At 46.5% G+C, this 11,025-nt stretch overlaps 1 protein-coding gene across 2 annotated transcripts in view; it reads right to left on the reverse strand.

Moving 5' to 3' along the window:
- Positions 1 to 203: 203 nt before the first annotated feature.
- Positions 204 to 11,025, reverse strand: part of smad7 (SMAD family member 7) — a 23,219-nt gene continuing 12,397 nt past the window's right edge. For both annotated transcript variants that reach the window (XM_036140260.1, XM_012868980.3), the window contains one exon: positions 204 to 1,162. In XM_036140260.1, coding sequence (XP_035996153.1) covers positions 624 to 1,162 — 539 coding nt within the window. In that variant the 3' untranslated portion in view covers positions 204 to 623. The remainder of the gene's footprint in view (positions 1,163 to 11,025) is intronic.

Here is an 11,025-nt window from a genome sequence, read left to right on the forward strand (position 1 = left end):
ATCTAGTCTTGGAGGAAAATGCTTTGGAGACCCAAAGTACGACATCAAATGCTGCCAGGAGCACAAAGTTAAACTGGTGTCGAGTTTTCTTAAAACACAAAATGAACATGGCCGATCCGATTCATTAATCCAGCTCAACTACGAACAGTTCAAACTAAACGAATCCCTTCAATCCCCAAAAAAACAGACGACACAGGTATAAGTATTTGTAATTTTTTTTTTTTCATTTATTTTGGCATTTCTTTGTTTTGTATTTATATTAAGCAAAGTGCATCTTCTTTTCTTCTCATCAACACATTGCACAATACATAAATAATGATGCATATAAAACGTCTTCGTATTTACAATTAATAATATATTCATATATAACATAAAATACACTTTTTCGCTTCTTCTTAATTAAATCTCAGTCGTTTATTAAACAAGTCCGTCAGGATTCATACTTTCTTCTCGTTTCTAAAATCCTTTGATTTTTTTTTTTTTTCTGCATTTGAACCTCTGGAACAAAAAAAAAAAAAAAAAAAAAAAAAAGGAAAAGTGGATGAAGTCTTTTTTGTTGTTTTTTCTGTGAGTGGGTGTAGAAGAGGTCAGCGTGAAGAATAGGAAGGCTCCTGCTCCTGCTGCTATCGCGTGTTAAAGATCACCTCCAACCAACACGGGCAGCTGCTGATGAACTGTCTGGTGTAGCACTGTCCCCAGCCCTTCACGAAGCTTATCTGCACCGTGAAGCCCGTGCGAGGCTGCTGCGTGAACTCGTGGTCGTTGGGCCTCTGCAGGCTGCACGCCTTGTCATAGTCAAAAGCTTTGATGGAGAAGCCGGGGAACACCTTGTGCACGAGCAGCGTGCGCGAGTCCGGGTTGTCCAGTGTGGCCGACTTGATGAAGATGGGGTAGCAGCTGCGGTTGTACACCCACACCCCGTCTGGCTCGCGCGTCAGCTGGATGCCGTAGCCGATCTTGGCCCGCACCATCTGAACCAGCTGGGACTTGTTGTCCGAGCAGAGCTGGCCCAGGCAGAAGCCGTTCCCTTGAGGTAGATCGTAGAAGATGTCCAGAGAGGGCTCCTGGACCGAGTAGAGGCGTCCGACGCGCGTCTTCTCCTCCCAGTACGCCACCACGCACCAGTGGGCCGGCTCTCCTGACTCCTGCAACGCCAGGGAATCTGAAAGAGGGCAGAGGGAGATGGAGACGCTTAGATTGGATGGGAGGGGGTAAAAAAAGTTGCAATAAAAGTAAGACATCAAACAATAATATCTGCAGATGAAGGAGAGAAGAGGGAGAAGAGGATGACTTTGTGACAGACGTGATCAGATGTCGTCTAAATCTCAGCGACAAAAGCTGCTTAAACACGGCTGCAGCCGAACAACGCCGTCCTCGTCCCCCGTTTTTGGGGAGGAGGAGAATTCGCTTTAGTCGAGAGCCAAAACTTGAGCTGTCATCCGCAATTTCTGCCATGCCGGAAAACCATATTGGAAATTCCTGGACCGCGGACAAGAAAAATCAACCCGGAGACGCGCTTGCCAGGCAAGTTTCCACATGCGGCGCAATATTTATCTAGCCATTAAATGCTTATCTTCTGTCTGGCTCGCTGTATTTTTGTAGCGGCTCGGCCAACAATGCACTGACGTCAACCTCTTGTCCTGATTGTCTCTACAGCAACATGCTTCGCCCTGCCGAAGGAAATGAAGAGTTTGACCGACGGAGACGTGGTAAGGGATGCACACACACACACACACACACACACACACACACACACACACACACACACACACACACACACACACACACACACACAAAGCACAGTGGGCGGGCGACCGAAGCAGACCGCTAACTCTCCAGCCCTGGTGTCTAAATCGTTGACAGGTGAGGTCTCGTGGGTCTGAAGTTTTCCCTGAGCGTAGAAAAGATGCGTAGCACTGGCAGCGCTCCAGTCTCTAAACTCTCCCCACCCACCCCCCCTTTTTAAAGCACCTCCTGCACCCCCCACTCTCGCCCCTTCATATCTCTATTCCACAGAAATCTGGCTTCCAGCAACTCCCAGCTAGAAAAAGGAGCCACTCAGGCACAAGGGAAATGGATTGACACAGAGAGGGGGTGTGGTGGGGAGGAGAAGGAATGCTTTTTTACATATTTAGACTGTTACTTTTTACAACTTCGCTTCCTCTTTGGACTTTTAAGCGTCTCTCGTGCTTTTCGCCGTTATCGCCCACATTGCTGCAATTTCTCCCAAGTGCATAAACATCCACCCTGTAGGCTGATTCCCAAGCATCAGGAAACTTGGAATGTGGGTATGTATTTGGAGGAAAACCTGAACAGAGCCCCCCCGACCTGCCCCCCCTTTCATCTAGCAGTAGCTGTGAATGCAACCGGTAATTTGCAAGGTCCCGTCTGGGACTTAACTGCGACGTTAATGCAGCGGGATCTCTGCCGGCCCGGGCGGACTTATCCTGGCCTGTCATTAGCCTTCATTAAGAGGAGGGGGGAAAAAAAAGGAGGAAGGGAAAAAAAGAAAACATTGGGACCAAGAGAGACAGAAAAAGTCTAGAAGAAGGAAAGGGGGGCCCGGCTAAAAACTGAAAGCATGCCTTCTATAAAACAAGCGGCGCCGCGCTCTTTGAAGTCGAACTGATCCGAGCCTCGGGGAATTTATCGTAAATCCATCCTGGTGGGGCGCTAAGGGAAACCAAGGCACCCAGCTATCTACGTTTGACCAAATGCAGAAAAGAAAAAAAATTTATCTTTCTGAGAAAAGACAAGAAAGCGTTTTATGTGTCGGGGAGATGTCAGGCGGTCTCCAAACCCGGCGTGTTTTATGCTTTACAGGAAGAGCCAAGGTTGATAAGGACAAGGACGCGTGGGACTGCTGCCGGAGCTCACCTGTGGGGCCCCGCTGTGTGTGTGTGTGTGTATGCGTGTTTGTGCGAGTGTTATTGCTGAGAGAGACAGAGCTTGGCGTCATAGGTCATTAGAGCGGCTGCCTGTCTGAGCCTGTCATTGCAGCTCGAAAACACTCTGCTATTCAGGACTACACTAACGGCCCCGCCGTTTCCCCCGCCTCGCGGACTCGCATCTGAGAAACTTTAAACTCGCGGTGCGAGAAAACCGCAGAGGAAAGGGGGGGGGGGGGGTAGGAGAAGCAAGAGAAGCAAGAGGCTGGAAGCCAAGAACCAAAGGGTCAACCAGCGATAATAAGTCACATCAAACTTTAAAGACTAACAAACTGCACCTCAATGGGTCTATCTCCAAAAACCAGCCTGTTCTGATTTAGACATCTTCTAAAACTATAGTCTAGGCTTTGCACATTACTTTCTTGATGGGTTTTCCCTAACAGACTGTTTTTTCCACCGCTGCGCTGATCTTGACAGTGAAAGCGCGACTGTACTGACCGCTGCAGCTTCCTGTCGGTCTATCTCATGTGACCTGGTCTGCTAGAACAGCCAGATGTGTAGAAAAGGGCCTGAAGAGAGCATCGGAAGTGTCGCTCATTAAAACATTATGAGTTTTTAAAGCAAGAGAACAGGTTTTTTCCGCTGACAATAAACGGGAATCGAGAGAAATTAAGTTGAGAGGCGAACTGTAAGCATGCTAGTGCTAGCCTAGCCTTTCAGCTAGCTGCGGAAAATGTTAATATTGCCAGCAGGAGCCAGATATGAGTTTAATGAAGACTGTAGCTATACGTGTTGAGGTAGATACATGTATATCTTTGGAAACATAAGACCACCTTGCAGAAAAACATCTGTTACATGGAGAACGGATAGACTTACACTCAAAAGCTTAGCTTAGCTACTTTCTAAGCAGAAAAATGGTCCGTGTTGTAAAGCCGCATGAACCTCAGGGAGAAAAGCAGTCGGTAAACTGATTTAGTAGTCCTAATTCCAGCTCCACACAACAAAACTTTGTCCACATTATGCATAACGCTTGTGCTTTAATATCCGCGCCACCACTTTTTAAGAGAGACTTCAGCAGAATTCTGTCGACGCTCAGATGTCTCCAGCAGGTAAACAAACCCAAAGCCATTCGGTGAATCAGCCGGCAGCGAGGCGAGACAGCCAGACTCCTCCATCAGCGGGGTGCTGCCTCGCAAATAGTAATGTTCACAGCTTGTTCTGACAGCAGATGAGCTTACACCTCATGAGTTATGCTGCCGGTACACACATGCACGTATGAAAACAGTCGCTAATTTTAGCGACCCCCACGTTAACTCCCTAAAGTTTCCGACTTTTCCTTTTTTTTTTTCTTTTTTTTTTGTTTCGATAATTGTTGTTTGCAGAGGGCGTCAAGCTCCTCGAGTTACAGCCCGACACTATTTCAGGTGCATCTCTCATAAGTGTGTCAGGTGAAGTCAAACTAGTAGAGCTGTGTGTATGTGTGTGTGTTCTCATTAGCCCCAGGTCCTGAATATTCACTGCAGTCTCTGCTTGTACATCTGTCTACGTGCTCGGGCCCTGGATGTCTGCCTATTGAAGCATTAGTCTGAGTTTCTGTCTGCCTTCCCACCTGCTCCCTCTTGCACTCTGGCCTCTAAGCTCCTCTTGTGTCTCGGGCTTCTCCTCCTCGCCGGAGATAAGCTGGCTAGCCGGCAGTCTGCGGCCATCTGTCACTCTAACCCTTTCTGTCCTCCTCCTGTCAGTTGTCTGCTGCTGCTGCTGTGTCCCATTCCGGTCCGTCCCGTGGGGGTCCGCACGCAACCACCCAGCCCCCCCCCCCGCAACAAAACCCGCCGTCCAACAAAGACTCTCCCTGCTTGCTCACAACAAAGCACGAGCCCTCGAGTGATGATTCATCCTGCTGTCCCCGAAAAAAGCTAGTTGTATGGAACGCACAAAATCGAACCGATGCGGGTTATCTTCAGCTGGTTTAAGCAAAAAAACTTTGTTTTTTTGTTTTTTTGTCGGTAAAACAGCAGACTGTAGGCTAGTGCTAGCAGAGCAGATAGCCTGACTAATTTACCAGGAACTATCAGCTGGTTATGCTTGAGTTTGCCTAATAATGAGCAGAATGGCTAAAAGGTACCACACGCCACATAAAAAGCTTGAAAACTAAAAACAAAAATTTGCAATACATAAAAACTATAATTACGTTTTTGCAAAAGCAAGAATAGCTCTTGATTCTCTGCTTTAAATAAAATCAATTATAACCTGTTTTACACTGCAGGGTTGTGGTATTATTACTCAAGATCATTATACTGTGAGAATGTAATACTGGACCTGGTGATAAAAATTAACATTTTGCACCTCTTATGTGATGATGCGCGCAACGGACCTCAAAAAAGTGCATCAAGCACGTCTGACAGCTGCGGGTTTCTAACCAAACCCCCGATGCAGGGGCTGAAATTTTCGCCAAAGCACCACAGCCTCGACCGGGTGTTAACGCTTCCCGTTTTAATGCTCGACGGCTTTAACAACGCAGACGCCACGCTCGCCCAGACAACTGGACCCGAGGCGGGACGGCAGCGAAGGGAGGGTGGGGAGCCGCTCGACTCGCTGCGCTTCTCTCAGGGACACAAACACAGTCTGGAAAGGTTAATCATTACCTCCGTCTGACTCCACACGCACCAGACACCCACCAGGTCGGTGCTATTCTTAGAAGTCAGCCGACTCGCACACATTCACACTCCCGTCTCTCGGCCGTCGGTTCGGGGACGGCTCCAAGCCGGGCAAACAGAGAGAGGGGCTGCATGGAGAAGCGTCTCGCATCGATCCCCGAGAGGGCTGCGGGTGCTTTGGGCCTTTCTCGCCCCGGACGTGGAATGGCCCCCGTCATCACACACACATATACACACACATATACACACACAGTGGACGTAAGCGGGAACGAGGAAGACATGAAGGAAAGAGCTCGAGGCAGCGGGGAGGAAGGGCTCGTCACGGTGCCTTATTTTCTAAGTCAACACCCTCTCACGAGCCGGGGAAAGTCTATTTCAAAAGTCAAGGGTCAGCCTGGAGGCATTCCTTTTGTTCTTTCTGCCACGCTATATAAGCCCCCCCCCAAAAAAAAAAAAAAAAGATGTGCATGGGGGAGCGCACCTTCATCTGTAGTCACAGCTAAGTAAGTATCTCTCCGCTATTGCACACCAAACATGAGGTCTCAATTGATTTTTTTTTCTTTTTCGGAGTTTTACAGTCCAGACAACTGCTGAGGAGCCGACTCGCCGCCCCTCTAAGGACCGTCTGGCTCACTTCTCCAGCAGCCAGAAAGTCAATGACAGACGGCCACTCCAGAAGGAGAAAGGACAGCGGTTTTGTTGTGCACCACGGAGGAGAGCAGATTCCCCTCGCCTCCCATCAATACAACAAAACCGCCAATTCAGGAAAAAAAAAATACGCCTTAAGCTAAACAGCAATGCCACTAAGGTGTGCTTGGAGGGGAAACATCTATTAGAGAAACAAGTGCTGTGCATTCACGTGCTGTGCAATAATAAATAAATTGCGTTACCGCGCAAATAAAGTATTTCATTGCAAAGAGCGGAATGAAAAATGCTCAACATCTTCAGCGTCTGTGAAGGCACGAACCTAAATGTGCTCTTTTGAGTTTAACAACAACAAAAAGCAGATAAAGGTTAGTGACGTACGCTTTAGTAAAAACCATGGGAGGTGCCTTGTAATTTAGTCATTTTCAAGTGGATCCTATACTACTAATTCATTTGTTATAGTTCTGTATGTCACATATTGTTTTCCAACTAAAAGAGAGGGAGTGAAGTTTTAGGATGGCTGGTAACTGAAACTGTGAAGTCCCCCCCCCCGCCCTCCCTCCCTCCCATGGCAGGAAAACCATGCAGGGGAGTGGCCCTTTTCTCTATCTGTAGATCTGACTTCTTGCAGAAACACAGATAGAGGGAATGAGTTGCAGACACGCCATGTCGAGCATGAGCCATCCGGCTGCGACAAGGGGACAAGATAAGGAGACGAAACATCGGGCGTCTTCCTATTGGCTCTGTACGTGGCTTAATTTTTCTCACGAGGTCAGATGGTCACTCAGAAATACGAGAAAACTCAGGAAAATTTTGTTAAAGTTTTGTTTCCCTCCCTTTGGGGTGCATCTTCTACATAGCACTGGGAAAAGCCACAAAAGCTGCGGCGCGACAGACTTTTGACGGGACATTTTGTTTCCTCCTGTTGGACGTCCTTCCCGTTGCTGCTGCAGTTCTTAGTACAACACTTCATCAAGCTGACCCTTGCACGCTCGCACACACAAACGCACACACACACCCACTCCCTGCAACCCAGATTTCCCAGGGTGACAGGACAAATAAACACAAGGTACTTTCAAACACGGTGCCAGGCCGGCTGGAATGATGTCATGAGCTCACTTTTGCAGACGCACGAGTCAGGAGACAACCCGCAAGATGTGTTATTGAGGAGGGACTGTCCCACACACACCCACGCACACGCACACACACACACACATATACAAATATATATATAGATAGATGGACAGACAAGCTGAACAACTGCTCACATTGTTGTGGCTAAAAGACCGTGGGAACTAAATCAGACACCACAAACAGAAACAACCAGCAGTTCCAGTTGGATGTGGTCTGAGTGGTTGTTGAATTTTATTTGTATTTATATACCTCTGTAAGCCCCTAACTGTGCGCCGTCGTTCCAGCGCTGACGGAGATGTGGTTACAGACACACAAGGACACTCCAGAGTACACAAAAGACAAGCTGACTCCATGAATGAGCAGGCGGGAGGGTGGAGACACACGCAGGTTTTATGGGCATATGTCTCCACTTACTTCCATTTTTTTTTTTTTTAATCCTGCATAGTTGAGTCCTCCTTTTCCTTTGCCCCTTCACACATTCCCCACCCCCACCACCCCTCCCGCCGTTATATACGGCTTCATACTTTAGGTAATGCTGAAACCGACTCCCAGAAAGCCACTGTGAACCAAAACAATGTTCGTCTTGTCCTAGGCTTCCGTCCAGCTTTGGCTCAGAACCAGAGCTGCAGAGCCCTCCTGTCAACCAGCCTAAGGTAATGCTTTATAACTCCAAATGCGTCACCCCGTAGCATCCGAGGCAAAGGGAAAACCCAAAATGCACGCAAAGCAAAGCAAAGCAAAGCAAGGCACAGCTCTCCTCAATCCCCCTCCATCATCCGCCGCCTTCTGCGTGCATGTTTTTCCGATTTGTGCAGCATAATGACACAGGGTGGGGAACAGAGGGCGGCCAAAAACCAAAATTAAGTCCCTTGCCAAGAGGTTGGCTTGGCTGCCTCGCGAGGAGAGGAAGTGGGGAGTAATGAGAGATCCTGGTCCAGCACAGAGCAGGCCGGCTGTGCTTTGCTCAGCTCGCTGGCTATAACCTCCAAATTACAGAGAACCGAGCAGAGCTGCCGGCCATCCCTCCCTCCACCCAAAGCCGCCATCTTCTCAGCCCCTCCATTCCTTCTCTTGCTATTCATGCAGGAAAAGCAACAAGAAATGGATAAATATGCTGTGAATGCTGGGGAAGACGATCCTCATTTTCTTAAAGAAGACGACCCCCTCAACATGCAACAAGCACATTCGTCTGTTCAGTTCCTCTTTTTTTTTTTTTTTTTTTTTGACAACCTGCCTCCCCTCTTTCTGGCTGGTGTACCCCCAGTGTTTGTTTTCCATCGAGACGAGGCCTCGGCTGCCTCCCTGTCCGCTCGGCTTTTCCTCAAAGACATGAGGTCATTTCCTGCGCGGCCCTTTCCTCTCCCCGCAAACCCAAACAAGGCAGGAATGCTAAGAAAGAGGAGGCACACTGAGGGCGCTCTGTTTCAAGCTTCCGCTCTTAATTTTCATAAATTTAAACGCCTCCTCGTGTGTAAAAAAAAAAAAAAACGCTGCATCTCAAGAAAGCAAGGTATTTATTAATTGGCAGGGACTAACTTTAATCTCCATCGGAGCCCCTGATGAAGGTTACGCTTCCTGCCAATTCGCTGGATGACTAATTGACTTGCCGAGGGGCGGGCTGGCTGTCTGTCGAGGTAGACTGGCAGTATAAGAATACAACTTGGCCTAAATTTAACCCGCAGTGGGAGGAAGCGCCTGTGTGACAATCGGCCATGCGCCAGGGCTCGCACCGGGTCATTCTATCTCCTCGCCTATGTGTGTGTGTGTGTGTGTGTACATGCCGCCACAGCGCGACTAGATCCGGTTACACACAGGCACTCTAGGTCAGGCCCCAACGGCACCAGCAGGCATGCCACTGACACTCAGATGCTACACTTTGAAGCGTCTGGCACAAACACAAGTCTGCTTTAAGGAAGACTTACAGTATGTGTACACCTTGGTTTAATACTCAACGGCAATTATCGAGAGAACACGCGCTCAAGATGGCCACGGATGTCAGGATTACTTTGCCTTCTTTGTAAGAAAGAAGTAGCTTTGAGATTTGGTCCTTTTGTACCCCGGGTTGCAAATTAGTTTAATTATATGGTAATAGACATGAATAATCTTAAAATTTAAAATATTGAAGACTGCTTACTTTAGGGGACTGAGTCTACACTCCCTACGTGCAATATACATCACATACATATATGATTTCTAAGTCCTTGGACACATTTTTGAGTCCCAAGCACAAGTCTAATGAAACCATATATTTGAGCCTGTGGACTATAAAGTGGAGCAAAGTTCGGTTATATTATTGATTGAATAGATTTAATGTATGGTTTCAATGTTCACCTTGCAAATATCTCATAGCATGACAAGGGTGTCCAAAGTACGGCTCGGGGGCCATTTGTGGCACCTGGACTGATTTTGTGTGGCCGCCAACTGCAATTCAAGAATGATTTGGCCCGCCAGCACAGGTTGTTGATGCAGATGGAGACTTTTTTTATTTTTATTTAGGGCAAACTTATTACAGAGAAATTAAAATCTTACGATTAAAAATAATAGCTTTTAATAACCACGCTTTTTCTTTTTTCTTTTATTTCTTATTATATAGAACCACGTCTATTCAAAGACTTTTATTCAACTGCAGAAATTTAAAGCATTTTTTTAAAAACCAGGCTGTCCCACATACTGTTCTTAATACTGGGACAGGATAAAGTTTTTTTTTCAATAAGGCCCAAAAGACCTTGTAAACTGGAGGAACATCTCTTAATATGGCAAATGTGCCAAAGCCTTTTTTAATTTTTGACCAACAATGATTTAGACATCTCCTTCCTACAACAACAAAAAAATCGGATTTATTTGTGTAATTAAATTATTGCTTGCTCATATTTTGTGAAACAGTTAAAAATATTCATAAAATTATTTGGGGAAATTTTGTTGATCTTATTTAAACTTTTTTGGCCCTCGAGTACTTTTGACTCATAATTTTGGCCCACGTAACAAAAGCCAAAAACAAAGAGTTAAAGAGTATGTGTAAGCACAGCGAGAATGTTGTGACTGGCTAGCCGGTAGCCGCTAACAATGCTAATGTTAGCATCTGCATCGGAGCCTCAAGTTGGCACCAAATGAAAGACTATTTTACAGTCTGGGCTGCATATGATAACCTCATATGCAAACTTGGATAATTTTGCACAGAATACAGGTTCTATAAAAAAACAGTTTGAGAATAAATATGCACAATTATGGCTAATTTAAAACACAATTTCTGATTCACCTTCTTCCTTCTGTCGCCTTAAAAAACATAAGAATCCACATGTGGATTTTGGGTTTTTCCAAAAACATGGTTAAAATCTCTCATTTTCATGGTCTGAATATTGTGCAGTCTTTCTCTGTGATTAGGACGTGTTGTGGTGCAATAGACAGTAAAAAAAAAAAAGGGCCAGTCTGTATAAAATATTGGACCTTGGTACAAACACATTCCACAGCAAACTGAACAGAGCTGTGACTGTTTCAATAAAACTTATTTAGGACACCTTATAGCTCGACAGGCAACAAGTACCCCCTCATAAGCTGCTCATAACTAAGAGTTACTTAACACTCCAGAGATTCATAACCAACAGTCCAGCACCCTCTTAACCCTGACCTGATCTCCATTTCTCAATCCCTAATCTGATCTCCCTGCTCAGTGCCCGGGTGAACCTATAAACCCCTGATCTAGG

This window comes from Fundulus heteroclitus, chromosome 8 (assembly GCF_011125445.2).
Source record: "Fundulus heteroclitus isolate FHET01 chromosome 8, MU-UCD_Fhet_4.1, whole genome shotgun sequence".
Lineage (NCBI taxonomy): Eukaryota > Metazoa > Chordata > Actinopteri > Cyprinodontiformes > Fundulidae > Fundulus > Fundulus heteroclitus.